Below are 19,059 nucleotides of genomic sequence, written 5' to 3'. Positions count from 1 at the left end.
CCGTTGTGCTGATGGCAGCAAAAACTTAGGGCTTTGCATTTAAAAAGAGAAATCTTTATGTCTGCAGGCTGCAGCTCCCTGTTTTAGAGTGGAATCTTCTGCGTCCTACCGAGTGCCAAATGAAAGGAACAATTAAGAGGCTGCAGCACAAAGGATCTCTAAAGTCACCTGGTAGTGCTACATGGGCTGTGATCCTCCCCTGCTTTTTGGGAGGAACAAAACACAGCACTGGTGTGAGGAGCCCACAGCCCCTTTCTCCACTGCAAGACCTGGGCTGAGCAGCTTTGGTGAATGTGGCTTTGTCACTAATGTGCCATGTTAGTATGAAAATATAAATAAGAAGAGAAAAACGCCACCCTGGGTGTGAGAGATCAGGTGTTCCTTTAGTGTCTCTGAACAGTGTAATGCACATGCAGTACTGAGAGGACATGCCAGGTCAAGTTGGATGGGGCTTTGAGCAGCCTGGTCCAGTGGAAGGTGTCCCTGGCCATCCTCTCAGTAACCAAGACCTCTCTTCCAAAGCCTCTTCCTCTTTCCAGCTGCCCTAAGATTCAAAAGCTCAGGAAATAATGCAAATACACAACTGTGCTCAAGATAGTCAAACCAGCTCTGCTTCAAAGAAAACATGTTAGAGTGGGTCCAGAGGAGGCCATGGAGATGATCAGAGGGCTGGAGCACCTGTCCTGTGAAGACAGGATGGGAGAGTTGGGGCTGTTCAGCCTGGAGAAGAGAGAGCTCCAGGGAGACCTTTTAGGAGCCTTCCAGTGTTTGAAGAGGGCCAAAAGGCCTGGAGAGGGACTTAAGGTTTGCAGTGACAGGACAAGGAGTAATAGCTTCAAACTGGAAGAAGCCAGACTTCAGATTAGACAGTAGGAAGAAATTCTTCACCATGAGGGGCGAGGCACTGGAGCAGGTTGCAAAGAGAAGATGTGGAGGCTGCAACTCTGGAAGTGATCAATGCCAGGCTCGATGGAGCCTTGAACCACCTGGTCTAGTAGGAGGTGCCCCTATCCATGGCAGGACCCTTTAAGATCCTTTCCCACCCAAAACATTCTGTGATTTAATACTCTGCAGATTGGTAGGAGCTGGTTCTGCTGGCATTCTCTCAGGCTGACTACAGCCTTCTGGGTCAGTGGGGAAACCTAATAACAACCTTCCAGTACCTGAAGGGGGCCTGCAAGAAGGATGGAGAGAGACTGTTTACAAAGGCCTGTAGTGATAGGACGAGGGGCAATGGCTTCAAACTAGAGCAGATTTAGATTGGATGAAGAACAAGTTCTTTACCATGAGGGTGGTGAAACACTGCAATAGGTTGCCCAAGGAGGTGGTTGGAGCCCCATCCCTGGAGATACTCAAGGTTAGGCTCAACAGGGCTCTGGGCAACCTGATCTAGTGAAGGATGCCCCTCCTGACTGCAGAAGGGGTTGGACTGGATGACCTTTGGAGGTCCCTTCCAACCCAGACCATTCTGTGGTTAACCTTCTACTTTGCACCATGTAAGTCTCTCAGAAGAAGGTCTCAGACATTCTGATGAGTGTCACTGTTGCAGAGAACAGGGATGCAGCAGGAAAGACAATTCTTGCTGTCTTAGGTATGGTGTTGCCTCACCTACAGCTACAGAGAATATTGCTGCAATTAGGAGATAACACTCTCAGGCACCCACTTTCCCTGTGTATTTTATCAGATAAAGGGTTTATGTGATTACTAAAGCAAATAAACAGAAAAAGAATATAGTATTTGCTGAAGGGTTATTCTTAAGGCTTGGGAAATTCCTTGTGTTCTCATACCAGTCTAAGCCTCTCTGCTGCTACTTGGACAGCTCTGCATGCCTCAGGGCTTCTGTGGTGTCAGCTTTTTACTTTCATTGGCACACACTGATTTCATAAGCAGACAAGAACCAGTGAGCCTGCTGGGGGGAGGGAAAAAGATCTTTAGGTTACTTGTAACTGGTAATATTTAGAGAAACTCACCCAGAACAGCAGTTACAAGAACTTAGTATTTTCAGTGTAAGGATATGCTTGTTGGCACAATGGTTAAATCAGGACAGGTTGGATGAGGTTTTGAGCAGCCTGGTCAAATGGAAGGTGTCCCTGCCCGTGGCAGAGAGCTTGGGTCTAGATGATCTTTAATCAGAGAGTGGTTTGGGTTGGAAAGGATCTCCAAAGGTCATCTAGTCCAAAGGTCATCTAGTCCAACCCCTGCCTGCAGGGACATCCTCCACTAGATCAGGTTGCTCAGAGCCTTGTTGAGCCTGACCTTGAATAATTCCAGGGACAGGGCCTCAACTACCTCCCTGGGCAACCTGTTCCAGTGTTCCACTACCCTCATGATAAAGAACTTGTTCTTAACATCCACTCTAAATCTGATCTTCTCTAATTTCAAACCATTGTCCCTCATCCTATCACTCCAGGCCTTTGTAAACAGTCCCTCTGCACCCCTCTTGTAGGCCCCCCTTCAGGTACTGGAAGGTTGCTATTAGGTCTCCCCAGAGCCTTCTCTTCTCCAGGCTGAACACCCCCAGCTCCTTCAGCCTGTGCTCACAGGAGAGGTGCTACAGCCCTCTGACCATTTTTTGTGGCCTTCCTCTGGACCCCCTCCAGCAGGTCCAAGTCCTTGTGTTGAGGGCCACAGAGCTGGACACAGTACTTCAGATGAGGTCTCACCAGAGGAGGGTAGAGTGGTAGAACCACCTCTCTCAATCTGCTGGCCATGCTGCTTCTGATGCAGCCCAGGATGCCATTGGCCTTCTGGGCTGTAAGTGCCCATTGCTGGCTCCTGTCCAGCTTCTCATCCACCAGCACCCCCAAGTCCTTCTCTGTAGGGCTGCTCTCAATTAATTTCATCGTTCCCCAGCCTGTATTGATACCAAGGATTGCCCTGACCTAGGTGCAGAACCTTACATTTTGCTTTACTGAACCTCGTGAGATTCTCCTCAGCCCACCTCTCCAGCCTGCCCAGGTGCCTTCCAACTCAAATCATTCGATCATGAGATAGATAATGATGACCTGTGGGAATTCTCACCACCCAGCCCTAGCAGCCTCCTGCTAGCAGCAGTTTAGACTGATTTTTCTAAGGGTCAATAGTTCATGTTGCAAACTCCAGTTTAAAGCACACAGAGACTTTTAAATAGACATATATTACACAACTCAATCTTCAAACACATCAATAGGTAGACATTGCACAACCCCCTTCCCCCAAAGGAAAATGCTTTAAGGCACAGATTTCATGTTTATTCCCTGTAGGCATTTTTTTGTTTCCTTTTCCCAAGTTCAATGTAAAATTTAAAAGGACTACAATTTTAAAAAGGACCCAAATTCAAAGGGATCCAGATTTAAAATCACTCAAATTTAGAAGGACCCCAAATTTAGAAGAAGGACCCCAAATTTAGAAGAAGGACCCCAAATTTAGAAGAAGGATCCCAAATTGAGAAGAAGGACCCCAAATCCTGACTGGAGTCACCAGCAGGAGGCAAAGTGTTATGTTCTGGTTTCACTTTTTTATTTATTTTATTTGAAACTTGTATCTACAGTGGAAGATGACTTTGCATCTACCACTTTGTTGTGCTCATCAGTTATCTCATGGCTGCAATCCAATAGCCACGAATGTAACTTCAGGCCATTTCTAAGTAAAAGTTGTCAAAACCTAGTGCTTTAATTTAGCCAATGAGTGAAAAGTTAAGCAACCAGAGTATGGACAATCCTCAGAGGAAGATCAGCTCAATCTCAAGCATGTATGGAAACAGCTCTGTAATTAAATTACCTCATTAGCAACCCCTTTTTGTAAGCACTCAACTTGTTTAAACCCTGAACTCCTAAAATGCCCTCACATTTTAGCTTGTCAGTGCACAAATGCCTTGGCACCTCAGCCCCCATGCTGTGCTGGCTGTAATTTGATTCAGTGGACACTGATTTGGCTGCAGCCAAGGGAGGCAAAATGAGCAGGGAGGCTTCAGCAGGTTGAGTGGAAGACTCCTCCTACTTTGACCCCCTGAGCAGCCAGGGCATTGTATTCTTCCACAGCCTTCTCTGTTTGCAAGACCAAGACATCAATCCCATTCTTCTTCAGGTAGTCCACAGTAGATGGTGGAACCTCAGAAGAGAAAAAGGAATGAGAAGAAGGATTAGGTATTTCTGTGATTCATTCACATTTTATTCTCTCCAATAAAGCTACTTCTATACACCCCTCCCATCTCTCCTTAACACAGTGCTAAATGCAGCCCTTTCTTACAAAGATAAACAGAGCTGGAGCTCAATGGTAACTAAATCTAAACAAGGGGACACTCACCTCACCAAAAAGCTAAAGAATTGCTCTTCCTGAAGTAAAGCTCACAGGAATCATGGAATGATAGGAGTTGGACAGGATCTCCCCTGTCAAGGTAGGTTCACCTAGAGAAGGTCACGCAGGAACACATCCAGGCAGGTTTTGAAAGTCTCCAGAGGTGAAGACACCACCACCTGTCTTGGCAGCCTGTTCCAGTGCTCTAGCACCCTTAGTTCCTCCTCATGTTTAGATGGAACTTCTTATCCTCAAGTTTGTGCTCATTACCCCTTGTCCTGTCACTGGGCACCACTGAAAAAAGACTGTTCCCATCCTCCTGCCACCCAGCTTTTAAGTATTTGTAAGCATGAGATTCCCCTCCCCCCCAGTCTTCTCTTTTCCAGACTAAAAAGGCCCAATTCTCTCAGTCTTTCCTCATAATAGAGATGTTCCAGTCCCATCATGATCTTTGCAGCCCTTTTCTGTACCCTCTCCAGCAAGTCCCTGTCATTCTTGAACTGGGGAGCCCACAACTGGACACATTACTCCAGATGTGGCCTCATCAGGGCAGAGTGGAGAGGGAGGAGAACGTCCCTTGACCTGCTGGCGCCAGCACTGCTGAGCTTTCTGTAGCCATTTATCTGCTGGAATGACACCACCCTGCCAAACCCAGGGTCCCAAAAATGCCTGATTACCAAAGTATACACAGCAGGCTGGATTCATAACCTGTTCTGGGAGAGGGGGACTAACCACACTGTAAAATTTCTCCTGGTTTAGAAGGCTCCTGTATCAGAACATAGACCTGTTGACTGCTCAACACTGATACTGATATAGAGGAGCTCAAACGATGTTTCTTTCAGGAAGAGGACTCCTGGCAGGAGTACACTGGTGCTAATTCAACATCATGACCAGCCTTGTAGGCAAGCTCAGGAGTGTGGGTTAGATGAGTGGACAGTGAGATGGATGAAGAAGAGGCTAAACAACAGAGCTCAGAAGGTTGTGATCAACAGTGCAGAGTCCCATTGGAGACCTGTAGCCAGTGGTGTTCCCCACCAGTAGTGGGTCCAGTCTTACTCAACATCTCCATCAACAGCCAGGATGAGGTGATAGAGTTTACCCTTGGGATGTTTGCTGATGATACAGAACTGGGAGGAGTGGCTGACATAGCAGAAAGCTATGCTGCCATACAGCTAGACCTAGACAGGCTAGAGAGTTGGGCAGAGGTGACCCTCATGAGGTCCAACAAGAATAAGAGCAGAGTTCTGCACTTGAGGAGGAATAACACGATGCACCAGTGCAGGTTAGGGGTTGACATGCTGGAAAGCAGCTCCGTGGAGTCCTGGAGGACAGTAAGTTATCCATGGACACTGATGTGCCTGTGTGGCCAAGAATGCCAATAGTATCCTGGGGTGCATTAAGAAGAGCACGGCCAGCAGGTGAGCGGAGGTTCTTTTCCCCTTCTACTCTGCCCTGGTGAGACCACATCTGGAGTGTTGTGACCAGTTCTGAGCTTCCCACTTCAAGACAGACAGGGATAGAAAGTGTCCACTGGAGGCTATGAGGATGATCAAGGGCCTAGAACATCTGTTTGATGAGGAAAGGCTGAGAGACTTGGGGCTGTTTAGTCTGGAGATGGGAAGGCTGAGAGGAGATCTTACTGATGTGTATAAATACCTGAAGAGTGGGTGCCAGGTAGGTGCCAGTCTCTTTTATCAGTGGTGTCCTGTGATAGGACAAGGGGCAATGGATACAAACTGGAACACAGGAGGTTCCACCTCAACATGAGGAAAAACTTTTTTACTGTGAGGGAGCCTGGAACAGGCTGCCCAGAGAGGTTGTGGAGCCTCCTTCTGTGGAGACTTTCAAGACCCATCTGTGTGACCTGCCCTAGGTAAATCATAGAATGGTTTGGATTGGAAGGCACCTTGAAGTTCACCCAGTTCAAACTCCCCTGCCATGAGCAGAGACACCTCCTACTAGACCAAGTTGCTCAAGGCCTCATCCAACTTGGCCTTGAACACCTCTAGGGAGAGGTCATCCACATGAGCAACCAGTTCCAGTCTCTCACCACCCTCACTGTAAAGAATTTCTTCCTAATGTCCAGTCTGAATCTTCCCTCTTCCACCTCAAAGCCACTACCCCTTGTCCTGTCACTATAAGTCCTTGAAAAGAGTCCCTCCCCTAACCCATCTTTCCCAGTCCAGGCTCTGGTTGCACTTGTCTTCACTTTGCTGCTCTCTGATTTGTTCCCCCCACTGTCCCCACTGTCCCCATCATCATAGGACAAGAGGGAATAGCCTCCAGCTGCACCAGGGGAGGCCCAGGTCAGACACTAGAAGAAACCTCTTCACCAAAAGAGTTCCCAAACACTGGAACAAACTCCCCAAGGAGATGGCTGAATCTCCATTCCCTAGGGTGTCCGGGGTGCTTTGGCAGTGGGGTTGGACTCAATGATCTCCAGAGGTCCCTCCCAACCCCTACCATTCTGTGCCTTTTTTTTTTTTTTTCCCCAAATCAGAAGGAGAGAAAAACCAAAGAGTTCTGGTTTATGTTTCTCACAGAACAAAAACCTACCTGCAAAGCCTCACTCATGCCACGACCAATCACCACAGTTTTAACACCCTTCTTGACAACTTCTTCAAGGTCAGCTGGCTGCACTCCTGGAGAATGCTAAGTGGAAGGAGGAAGGAGGAAGAAAAGAACAATCTGTGTAATGACTGCAACAACCAGGAAAGCTTCCTCTGTCTGCTCTGAAACTGCCCACAGAGCAGCAGGTAAAGTAGCTGTACCCAAAGGTAACACATCCTCTTTCCTGCACACAGAGAGTAGCTAACATTGGTAATTACAGAGGTATTTTCTGTGCAGAGGAAGGATGAGAGTTAGTCAATTGATGGCAGTATTATCATTCTTTATTAAACAGTTAAAAATACAACACGTTTCTAAAATGTTTAATATTTATAGCTGCTAGACAAAAAGGCTGAAGTGAAATCAATACATTGCAGCAGACTGCTGTTTGTTTTCAAAGCAGCAAAACCTTTTAGTAATAAAGACTGTGGCAAACCAAAGTCATTTACTCACTTAAATGACAAACAGCTCCTCAAATTATTAAAGTGATTAAATTCTTCACTTGTTTACTTTGCAAATCTCCTTTACCAAAGAGGACTGAAAGATTGGTCAGCTTCATTGCAGTTCACAGCTTCAATTTAGATCAGAGGGCTGGAGCACCTCTCCTGTGAGGACAGACTGAGAGAGTTTGGACAATTCAGTCTGGAGAAGAGAAGACTCCAAGGAGACCTTCTTGTGGCCTTCCAGTATCTGAAGGTGGCTATGAGAAAGCTGGGGAGGGACTTTTTAGGGTGTCAGGTAATGATAGGACTGGGGGGAATGGAGCAAAACTAGAAGTGGGTAGATTCAGATTGGATGTTAGGAAGAAGTTCTTCCCCATGAGGGTGGTGAGACACTGGAACAGGTTGCCCAGGAAGGTTGTGGAAGCCTCATCCCTGGAGGCTTTTAAGGGGTCAGGCTGGATGTGGCTCTGAGCAACCTGATGTAGGGTGAGGTGTCCCTGCCCATGGCAGGGGGGTGGGAACTGGATGATCCTTGAGGTCCCTTCCAACCCTGACAATTCGAGATTCTAATTTCTGTACTACCCTTAATTTTGAGAAAGAAATACTTGAAATAGAACTCCTCAAAGAAAGAGCTTTAACGTTGTGTTGCTGGGTTTTTTAAGCACACCCCTCTACTATTAGTGTGATTTAAACAGGAATTTACAAAGATTCTTTGGTGTCAAGGGCTACAAAGATGCTGAGGGGACTGGAACATCTCTCTGAGGAGGAAAGGTTAAGAGACCTGGGGCTGTTTAGCCTGGGGAAGAACAGACTGAGAAGGGATCTTCTCTATGTAGATGAACAGGTAAAAAGGCAAGGGGCAAGAGGATGGGGCTGGGCTTTTGCCAGTGGTCCCCAGTGACAGGACAAGGGACAGCAGGCACAAACTGGAACACAGGAAGTTCCACCTGAGCATGAGGGGGAAAAAAAAAAAAAAAAAATCTTTGCTGTGAGGGTGCCAGAGCACTGGATCAGGTTGTATAGAGAAGTTGTGGAGTCTCCTTCTCTGGAGAGATTCCAAACCTGCCTGGACATGATCCTGTGGAACCTGCTGTGGGTGACCCTGCTTTAGCAGTGGGGGTGGGCTAGAGGATCCTCACAGGTCCCTTCCACCCCCTACTGTTCTGTGATTCTGTATTCCACAAATACACCTTTAATATCAATATAAAACACTATTATGCCACACTAATTTTCCTCTTGGATTCAATTTCTGTCTATCTTTGTATGGCCAAGAGCAGGACACTGACAAACTGTGGCCAGAGTTTGGTCTCTTCCTGGTGCACATTTCTTTTTTGTTTGTTTATTTTTAACCACAACTGCTACTTCCCCCCATTTTTTTTTTTTTTGGTAGGATTCTTAAATTCTTTTAGAGGACTATGATGAGTTTCTCACCTGAAGTAGGTAATTCCATGGCAGACTGACAGAGAAAGCTATTTGTTATATTTCCAGAAAATGCTACATTCTTTCAACAAATTAAGGTCAAACCACCAGCTTAACACTTGGCTTCTACTGTGCATTCCTTAGTGAGCTTTTCTCTCTGATGTCCTTGGGTCCTCTCCTATCCTTTATCCCCTGCCCAAGTCTTCAGCTGCTGATGCTGCAGCCTTCCATGAGGTGTTGGGAGCTCTCTCCTCAGCCCTGGCAATGCCTCAGCTTCAGAACAGAGCAAGGAGGACTTTTCAAGCTGAAACAGACACATGAGCTCCTGAAGTTGCACATGAAGCCTCCTATGGTAGAGTGCCACTTCCAATGAGTGGATTAAACTGATCCCACCAGAAAGGCTTTAGCCTGGCTGGTATCTGGAATTCCAGCAAAAGACACTGTTCACCTTTATGGCTTTCCAAGTTCATAGACTATGTCAAGTTGGAAGGGATCCATAAGGATCAGAGTCCAGCTTCCTGCTCCTTGCACAACTTCCTAAAACTAAGCCATATAAGTATCATCCAGAAGCTCCTTGAACTCTGACAGGCTTAGTGCTGTGACTGCTTCCCTGGGGAGCCTCTTCCAGTGACTGATCACTGAAGAGCTTTTTCTCACTGTTCAGTCTGAACCTCACCTGATGCAACTTCACTCCATTTCCTTGTGTCCTGTCACTGGTCACAAGAGGAGATCAGCACCTCTCCCTCTGCTGCATCCCTTGAAGAAGTTGTAGACTGTGATGAAGTCACTTAACCTTCTCCAAGCTGAACAAACTAAGGGACCTCACTCCTCTTAAGCCTTGGCCTTGAGACCTTTCACCATCTGAGAATCACAGAATTGTTTTGGTTGGAAAAGACCTCTAAGATCATTGAGTCCAACCATCAACCTAACACCACCATGGCCGTTAAACCATGTCCTGAAGTGTCATGTGCACACATTTCTTGAACACTTCCAGGGATGGTGACCTCTCCACCTCTCTGGTGTCCTTCCTCTGAACACACTCTAATAGTTTAACGTTCTTCTTGTATTAAGGCCTCCAAAACTGCACTTAGCACTTGAGCTGAGGCTGCACCAGTGTACAGTAGGACAATTTCCCTCCTCAATCAGCTTGCTATGCTGTGTTTGCTGCACCCTAGGGCATGGTTGTCCCTTTTGGCTGCCAGAGCCAAAAGTTGTGCTCCCCTCAGTCCATCTGTAATGATATGCAGAGGTGACTTCAATGTACAGAGCTTCATCAGACCCAGTGTCCACAAGGAGAAGTTTATGACAGACTAGGCAATGCTTTCCCTTGGGGGCTGGAAAGCAGACAGAAAGAAGGGCTCTGGTTTCACTGCACTTACAGTATTTAGATGGCTGGGGAAGGTTTGCTGTCATACAATCAGTACTCCTGACATATTGCAGCCACAGAACAAAAGGTTTTTCCTTGGTTACACAAGACACACTGATGCAGGAGCTTCCATGTGCTTTGCAGGAAACATTGTCACTAAAAGAAACATGGCACATGGAATGTATCCTTGCTGATTTGACAGCTGAAGGCAAAGAGGAAGGGCAGCAGAATTTCTGGCCTGTTTTGTGCTCTGGCCTTCCTCTCAGGATTCCTACTGCTTTTCTCCCATTAGCAGATGGCACTGAAAGGCAGGCAGCCAGGGAGGCTGCCTTTCATCCCTAGGGGTGAAGGTCACAACAACTATTAGTGCTTGGTTACAGAACCTTGCAGAGCCAGTTAGACAATTTTTCTGATGAAAGAATTGGGTACTAGACAGCAGTCTGACAGCAGAGGAGGAAAGGAAGCAATTTGTTTCCAGATAGCGTGTTGGACATGACCAGCAGTGCTTCCTCCCCATACTTCAGCTCCACCTACCCCCTGGAAGAACATGGTCAGAAAAAGCAGACATACTGTAATCAAGTGCAAAGAAGCATGCAGAAAATCTGTCTAGTGAATCCTACTTTTTCCAGTTAATCCAGTTCAGATGAGCTTCCTTACAGCTCTTCTAGAGCTGGAGATGCAGTCTGGAAAAGCTTGCTTCTGTTCTCACATTTACTTTTTGTTCTTCGTTTTTAAACCAAGTCACCCAATGCCTCATAGCTGCAGAGGGGACTGAATTCATCCAAAGCAGGAACTTCTCAAGTGACCTGTATCAGGTATGTTTTACTTCCTGATGATATAAAAACGATGCCAGAAAACCTCCCTCTCCACATTACTCAACTATGGTTTTTTTTTTCCCTCCTCCGATTTTAATTTAACATAGAGTTAATTTCCTTGTTTCAATTGGAGGACTCCTCCAAGGGTATTTATAGACTTCATCCATGACCTCGATGAAGGGGCAGAGTGGTTACCAAGAGAATTCACTGTGTGGTTAGCCAGTCTGTGAGCTCTTCAAAGAGAAACTGGTGCACATGCATTGTATCTCCATATTTTTCCTCTGAAATGAGTACCAGGGATCCCAAGGAAAAAGAATATAAACTAACTCTCATGCATTGTTGTCTTCCAAGCACACAAAGTCATTTACTGTCGATTTCTTTTCACTTCCCATCATTTTTTTTTCCTATCACTCAAGATAAGTATTGTTTACACCATCTGAAAAGAGGTTGTTACCAGCACCTTACAACAATCACTCTTAATCAAACACAGAATGGTGTTTGAGAGCTCTGTGGTGTGTGAGAGTGGTCTGGTCAGGGTAGCTGTGAGGACTGGTGGTAGCAGTTGCTGCAGCCTGTCACCTGTGTCCCTGCAGTCCTCTCATGTCTCCACAGTCACTTCTGAAACATAACGGTCTGTTCATCCCAGGAAAAGTCTAAAAGTGTTAGATGAAGGCAAAAGGTAGCTTGTGGAATTCTGGCTGGAACTTCAACAATTGTTCTCTAGACCGTTATCAGAGTCCCATAGGGTGAGGGACAATGGTTTGAAATTAGAGAAGAGTAGATTTAGATTGGATGTTAGGAATAAGTTCTTTACCATGAGGGTGGTGGAACACTGGACCAGGTTGTCCAGGCAGATAGTTGAGAACCCATCGCTGCAGATTGCTCAGAGCCTTGTCAAGCCTGACCTTGACTAGGCTCTGAGCAACCTGATCTGGTGGAGGATGTCGCTGCTGACTGCAGGGGGTTGGACTAGATGACCTTTGGAGGTCACTTCCAACCCAAACCATTCAATGATTCTGTGGACAGCAAACAGCAAACTTACATTAGTCCCAGTTTCTCGCCAATCCCAGGTCCGGCTTCCCCCCGGCCACACTTTGCAGTCCTTATAAGTTGTAGAGCAGCCTTTCACCTTCATCTGACCCCAAGAAAGGGAAGCAATTTCAGGGGAAGTCATCACAAAGTTGAACCAACGTCTGGAAAAAGGATATTTAATATGTAACAGCAACCTAACATACGCAGCACCTTAATAAAAACAGAGAATTCTGTCCTTGCCCTGAGGAGCTGGGAAGGAAACACTGTTACAGACTTTATCTTTGGGATGTTGTGACAGCAGAACTGAATTCAGCAGAATTCAGATTTGCTGAATTACCAGTCCTCTTGGGGATTTCGTGCAGGATTTTGGGTAAATTATCTTCCACACTCGATCTGTACAAGTATTGGGTGCTCAACTTTTAAAACTCTCAGCAAGGATCACATCCCAGAATATCCTCTTGCAGATGGGTTTTAATCTTCTGCCTAAAATGTAGAATGAAGATGATAATAATTCCCTGAAATATCTGAGAGAGACTTTCTTTCTTTGGCCGCTTCGTTAATTTGAACTGGTAAGCGAGGTTGAAAATCCCAAACATACCAATCCAATAGAAAAGCCATGAACAAAACAATGACAGTGCCATATTGCTATAGCAAACAAGACTTTTGAGACATAAAGGAGTCAAATCTTCTCTCCCCAGTCACCCCTTACAGGGCCCAAGTCTCTGTGTAATGTCTTAGGAGCGTTAAACACCCAGATAGCAGCTTTTCTAATGTTTGACCCAAATCTTCACTGGGTCAACTTAAACTCTTTATTTCTAACCCTTTATGTTGTGGACAAGAACAACTTAATCTTTATCTTTTCCACCATCTTTTGTTTTCCTGAGGACTTAACTCTTGGTCTTTTGTCTTTCTTTTGGTTTAAACTTCATTTCCCTCCAGTCATGTTTTCTAAATCTGCTTATTTTCTTCTTAGTTTTTTTTTTTTTTTCCCTTGGCAGCCAACAATTGGTACATTTCTTTCTTTGACATTTGTGGCCTAGAAGTAGACAGAGTGCTCCAGCTGAGACCTCATCAGCACTGCTACAGACCAACCACTTTTTTGTATTAACCGCAGCAATTTTCAGATCTGCTGTCACAATCACAAGCCAGCCATCAGCAGGGGATTCTGCCTCAGAAAGCGTTTCCTTCCAGCACCAGGAAAGCTCACACCCTCTTCACAGCCCTTCACATCACTGCTGGTGTGATTCCAGGAGCAGACAACAAGAAAGGAATCACTTGGTGATACCCTGGAAACGTGTTGGAGTAGCACAGCAGCCAACTGACACGCCTCAAGGCGCAGAGTTACCCTTCTGCCCTTCCTGTTCAGAAGGGAGATCATCTGAAATCCACATTAGGAAGAAAATGGGTTGGTTGTGCAGCCAGAAGAGCTCTGCTCCTGCCTGAAAACCTAAGTGCCAGATCCTTCCAGATACAGTTTATTTGTTCTCACCATGTTCCAGTATTCAAAGATGGAGATACCTTATATGGAAAAGATGAGGGGTAACAGGTATAAATTTACTCCTGGAGAGATTCCGATCAGGAGGAAAATTTCTCACAAAGGACAACCAGCCATTCCAGTAACCGCCCCAGGAAAGTGGTGGAGTCCCCAACACTGGACACTTCTAAGATTAAGCTGGACAGGATGCTGGGACAGCCTGTCTGTGCATTTGGTTTGACCAGATGATCCCTGAGGTCCCTTCCAAGCTGCGTTTCTATTGTTGTATGATCCTACGAAATTCACCAGGAAAAATAAAAACTACAAAACAAAATAAGATCTATCACAGGTGGTGCAGATTAAAGAAAGAGTCCTCACAAAAGAGAAATCTTTGGATTACCAAGAGGACTGGAAGCCTCCCCTCCTTTCTTGCACATGCTACAGCATGGACAGACAGGACACACTCTTCTTGGATTGACAGGAGTGGATCTCAGTATCTTGAATCAGATGTCACATGAAGTAAAAGCCAAAACTGATGTCAATTTGGATCCAGCACAGGAAAGAGTCTGCCAGAGGTTTTCTTCCTCAGAAAAAAAAAAAAAATGGGGCAATTCTGTTTTTCTTGCTCTTTGTAAAGTTAGTAGCACAAGTGCTCTGCCAAACAGGAAGCCAGGCAAGCAGCTATGGGACAGCCAAATTTGCTTGGATCCATGGATTCCAGGTCATCTCATTACACATCCACAATGCAATGGATTTAAAAGAAGGTTCTAGCACTAGTTTTTTCCCAAATTCTGCTTGAAGAGAGATAATAGCAGAAGAAATAAGCAGAAGTAGTCCCAACAGAATGAAAGCACTCATCAACCAAAGAGTAAAGGATGAATAAACAACCCAGAAGCTGGCTCTGAAGAACAAAAATAATTTGTGCCTGTGCTAGTTTTGAGATAAAATGGTAGAATCAGACCTGGATCTTAAGACAGAGGGGAATGAACAAAAAAATTATTTGGAATATCTCATTTCCCAAATCAAATAGGATTACAAGGCTGGAAATCAAACTGGCACAAACTGCAAATGGAAGAGCAAGGTTTCCATAGTATCTCTTTCAAACAGCCCCAAAATAAGTAAATAGCAGGGGAAAAAATAGAAACAAAAACCAAAAAAGGCATGAATAAAAATTTGTAATCTAAACCTATTTCCCATAATAATGTCAGAGAGCATCAGCAAGGCCAGGTCATTTTAATTAATAAAAATATCCTAAATTGGAGTAAGAATGAACTTTTTAATAGAAACACTGAACATTCTTGATACAGGGCATGGTCCAATCATCACCAGCAAGGAGTAAGGTGGGAGGTTGGAAGGAACCTCTGGAAGTCACCTAATCCAAACCCCTTGCTAAAGCACGGTTACCCAGAGCAGGTTGTCCAGGTTCACAATGTCCAGGCAGGTTTGGAATCTCTCCAAGGATACCCCACAACCTCTCTGGGCAGCCTGGTCCAGGGCTAAGCACCCTCAAAGGAAAGAAGTTTTTCCTTATGTTCAGATGGAACTGTTTGTTTCCCAGTTTGTTCCCACTGCCCCTTGTCCTGTCACTGGGCACCACTGAAAAGAGACTGGGCTCCATCCTTTTTTGACTCCCAGCCTTTAGATACTGAGAAGCATTGATAAGATCCCCTCTCAGTTTTCTCCAGGATAAACAGCCTGGAGTCTCTCAGCCTTTCATGCAATCATAGAATAGTCTGGGTCGGAAGGGACCTCCAAAGGTCATCTAGTCCAATCCCCTCTGCAGTTAGAGAGATGCTCCAGTGCCCCGCCTCGTTTCCTGAACAAATGAGTTAGTGTTTTAATTATTCACTGTAACTAATGTACAGTACCAAAATATACAATACCACTTAAGATCAAAAGAGACCATGAACGATATGACTCACAAGTATGACCTAAAATAGTAATTTCTGCAAATCACAATAGCCCAAACACTGAGAGACAAGCAGGAATAATGGTTCAGGAATCTACAAGCAAAGTTACGACAATGTAAAAACACAGGAAATAAGGGAAGCCAAAGAGCTTAAAAGGAGGCAAAATACAAGTTTATGCAAGGAGACTGTACTGAAAGGAAGAAAGAAAAGCAGTAGCTAAGTATGACAGAAGGAAAAAAGCTGAGAATACAACAGATTAAACTTGAGATTGAAGTGCATTTAGGCAAGTAGGTGGATTTTAAAACTGTCTGCACACCTGTCTTTTGTGAGGGTAAAGCCTGTTTCAAATAGCAACAGATAGAACAAAAAAGGTGAACAAAAGCAGAGTACCAGAGAACATGTTATTGGGAGACCACAGAAGGAAGGAATGTTTCATAAAACTCAAGGCACAACTTGAGATGAAAGAGGACAAAGGGTAAAAGAGTAAATCAAGGTATGGGCAGAGCAAGTCCTGTAAGGTATCAGAAGACAATGTAATTCTCCAGTGCTGCCTGGAAACAGGGTCAACAGGTGAAGGTGGGTGCAGCCGATGTAGTTTCAGAAGTGATATAGCAGCTAGGGAAGAAGGTCAGGATTCAAACAGAGTCAGCAGAAAGGCAAGTAGAAAGGACAGGATAAGTTTAAATGAGCTGGGTAGGGAGGGGGCAGAGATCAAGTTTAAGAACTAGGCAAATACTTTTTGGGAGCTCAGTCTAATTTTGCTGGGGCATGTAATGAAGGCAAGTTACTCGGGGAACTCATGGAGCAACTTGGTCTAGTGACAGGTGTCCCTCACCAAGACAGGGGGCTTGGAACTAAATGATCTTTAAGGTCCCTTCCAAACCAAATCATTCTGTGATTTTGACTGGAAGAGGTCACAGAGGGCGAGTGCTGGAAAAAGAACGGGGCCGGCGGAGGGGGTGAGGGGGGGGACACAAAACTTTGAAGGCAGGGGTGGGGGGAAAAAGGAGGAAAAGTCAGAGAACAGAAAGAAACATCAGGGCACGAATCACAGAATCATTTTGGCTGGGAAAGACCTGTAAGATCGAGTCTAACCGTTATGTAAAAGTCTGGTGCTAAATCACGTCCCTCAATACCACATCTCTGCATCTTTTAAACACCTCCAAGGACGGTGATTCACCACCTCCTTGGGCAGGCTGTTCCAGTGTTTGAGAACCCTTTCGGTGAAGAAGTTTCTTCTGATATTCAACCTAAACCTCCATGGCAGAACCTAAAGCCGCTTCCTTTCATCCTATCACTTGTTACATGGGAGAAGAAACCACCTCCACCTTGCTACAACTTCCTTTCAGGTAGAGAACGAGAAGGAAGGGAGAATACAACCGCGAACACGCTGGGGAGGTGGCGGGGGGGAGGCAGGAACCTGTAGGCAGGGGTCGGCAGGCATAGCTCTTGAACCGCCCATCTCAAAACAGGCCCTGCCTAGCGCTGGTCAAGGCTCCAAGGCCCCACCGCCTCACGCCTGTGTCTCTCCCCCACAGGGCGGGAAGCGGCCCGCTCCACGGAGCCCCTTCGCGGCTGCCGAGCCGAGCCGAGCCGAGCCGCCCTTCCCTCACGCAGAACAGACCCATTACGACCGGCACGCGCCCGCACTCACCGCCCGCGCGCACGACCCCTGCCCCGCTGGTCGCAAGCTCCACCTAACCCGCCCGTCGGTGGGGAGCGGAGGGAAGGATCCTCTACCTTCTCATTGGCCATCACTGCCTGCCGGACCCGCCCTCCTCCCGTTGCGATTGGTCACACCGCCTCTCTATCCTCACCCCGCCCAAGCGTCGCTCCAGCCTTGTTTTCATTCCCCAGGCCGCACGAGGCGGGGGGTGTTGCTCAGCGCCGCTCTAGCCACCGCCTCCTCCCTCCCCGTCCTGCTGTTGCATTGTGGGATAGTGGCGGCGCGGCTCGGCAGCGCCCCCTCCCTTCTCTTTTACTGCCCCCCCTCCCGCCCCCTCCCCAGCTCCTTCTCCATCCTCAGGTCCAAGATGGCGGCGGCGGCAGCTCCTTCGGCTGCATCTCCGCCTCCTCCTTCTCCGGCAGGCCCGTGCTGCCCGGGCTCGTGGCCTAACTTCGCCGTCGTCTGCTCCTTTCTCGAGCGTTACGGGGCCTTGCTGGACCTGCCCGAGCTGCCCTTCCCCGAGCTGGAGCGCGTCCTGCAGCCGCCCCAAGAGCCTGGAGACCAGGGTGAGCGGCCCGCATACCTCCCCCCCTTCCCGTACACACATTCCCTTTTTCCCCAAATGGCCGGCTGAGGGGGGCTGCGGTGCGGGGGGGTGGAAGGGGGGGCCGGGGCTATTCCCCCCCCGCCTCCTCCCGGCCCCGGGGGTGGAGCGCTTTGAGGGAGGGGAGGGGCCTGGGATTCCCGGAGCGGCTCTCCAGGGGGAGGGGAGTCCTTTGCCCCCTCAGCACGGCCCTTCTTTTTTTAGGGGGGAGCAGCTGTTTGTGTATGTGTGTGTGCGCTGCCTCCCCCAGTGGAGAACGAGAAGGAGGTTAGGGGGCCTACCCGTTCCTCCCCCGTCTTGCTGCCGGCTGATACACCCCCACCCCCGCTACACACTTGCCCCCGCCTCTCCTTTACCCTGGGTTTGTCCCTGAGCTCTGTCCTCCTGGAGAATGGAGCATAAGCCGAAATAACTATTTTTGTTTAGCTTGGCACTGGCAGCGGGTCTTTTCTATGCACTCCCCTCCCTCCAGCTTGGGGGGTCGCTTCTCCCTCCCCTCCCTCCTCCCGCCTTGTGTCCATTTTTACTTCTCACCTGAAACAGGAATGACACACGCACGCATATGGCAGTGTTCTGATCCTGTTTCACTCTCTCCTTTCCTCTCTATGTATATGAGGTGAGGAATGGCGGGGGGGGGGGGGGCGGCTAGGCACAGAGAAGCTCATAGCCACGGCTGCTCTTGTAGGCCATCTCCTCCCCACAAACACAGCCAGCCATTGTGTGCTATCTCCATCCCTCCCTTCTCCTCCCCCTCGTCGCCTCTTGTAGTTGAGGGGAGGGGGGGATAAGCTTACTGCTTGGTCCTTCCCCCCCCGCCCGCCACCTGAGCTGTTGGAGGTGGAGGGATGGGTTATGGACTCCACTGTTTTCTTTCAAGGCGCTCCTCCTCTCCTCTGCTCTCAATCCAGTAGCAGATTTGGTTGCCAGACTCTAATTCCTGCTCCGTGCAATGGATGTGGGAGGGCCCAGGCCAAGAGAGCAGGCCGGGGAGGGCTGTGTGGAGGCGGCGATAGGAATAGAGAGGGGAAGGTGCTTGTTGCTCTCGGTCTCTTGTCCGTGTTATTGGTTTGGTTGTTGCCTCTGCACTCTTGCCACATAGGGAGACCGTGGAGCTCACGGCGCATGCTCGGCAAGGCCCCATAGAAACTTCCTGCTGCTGGAGCAGCCCAGCTCAGGGCTGCATTTGGTCTTAACAACCCCTGCTTTTATCCCCAGAACGCACTCACTCTCACCTCATTCCCCACCAAATCTGCTTTGTCTGGGGCTGGGTTTTTTGTTGATGTTGTTGGGTTTTTTTTGTTTGGTTGTTTTTTTTAATTGAATCGGTGTGTAGGTGTTTCCTTATATAAAGGAAGTTGCTTTTTGCAAAGTGCAGATGTCCTGTCAGTGAGTTCACAGCAGCCGCTGCTGGATTATAATGAAATAAGATTAATGTTCTGTCTTCTAGT

The 19,059-nt window shown here is 47.3% G+C and overlaps 2 protein-coding genes across 3 annotated transcripts in view; one reads left to right on the top strand and one right to left on the bottom strand.

The window, feature by feature from the left end:
• Positions 1–3,383: 3,383 nt before the first annotated feature.
• Positions 3,384–17,026, bottom strand: AAMDC (adipogenesis associated Mth938 domain containing). Of its 2 annotated transcripts, none has more exons than XM_054391136.1 (4): positions 16,996–17,026; positions 11,968–12,118; positions 6,832–6,927; positions 3,384–4,089 (listed from the first exon to the last, which is right to left on the bottom strand). In XM_054391136.1, the coding sequence occupies exons 2-4, from the start codon at positions 12,097–12,099 to the stop codon at positions 3,949–3,951; spliced, it is 369 nt and encodes a 122-aa protein (XP_054247111.1). In that variant the 5' UTR covers positions 12,100–12,118; positions 16,996–17,026; the 3' UTR covers positions 3,384–3,948. The 2 variants fall into 2 exon arrangements, with proteins under 2 accessions (XP_054247111.1, XP_054247119.1); XM_054391144.1 differs by lacking the exon at positions 16,996–17,026 and adding an exon at positions 13,832–13,857.
• Positions 17,027–17,374: 348 nt separating this feature from the next.
• The window catches only part of RSF1 (remodeling and spacing factor 1), a 76,301-nt gene continuing 74,616 nt past the window's right edge, over positions 17,375–19,059 (top strand). The window contains exon 1 of the mRNA XM_054381939.1: positions 17,375–17,573. Within this exon, the coding sequence (XP_054237914.1) occupies positions 17,375–17,573 (199 nt within the window). The remainder of the gene's footprint in view (positions 17,574–19,059) is intronic.

The sequence above is a fragment of the Indicator indicator genome, chromosome 1 (genome assembly GCF_027791375.1).
Source record: "Indicator indicator isolate 239-I01 chromosome 1, UM_Iind_1.1, whole genome shotgun sequence".
Classification (NCBI taxonomy): Eukaryota; Metazoa; Chordata; class Aves; order Piciformes; family Indicatoridae; genus Indicator; species Indicator indicator.
This window is presented reverse-complemented; position numbering and strand designations above follow the sequence as displayed.

Bases quoted from the DNA above. Each gene is read 5' to 3' on its own strand.
- AAMDC (XM_054391136.1), bottom strand. From the start codon at position 12,099: ATGACTTCCCCTGAAATTGCTTCCCTTTCTTGGGGTCAGATGAAGGTG. The intron at 6,928-11,967 runs GTAAGTTTGCTG...CCTTCCACTTAG, and splicing joins GGCGAGAAACTGGGACTAAT to CATTCTCCAGGAGTGCAGCC. The intron at 4,090-6,831 runs GTAGGTTTTTGT...TTCTCTTCTGAG, and splicing joins GCATGAGTGAGGCTTTGCAG to GTTCCACCATCTACTGTGGA.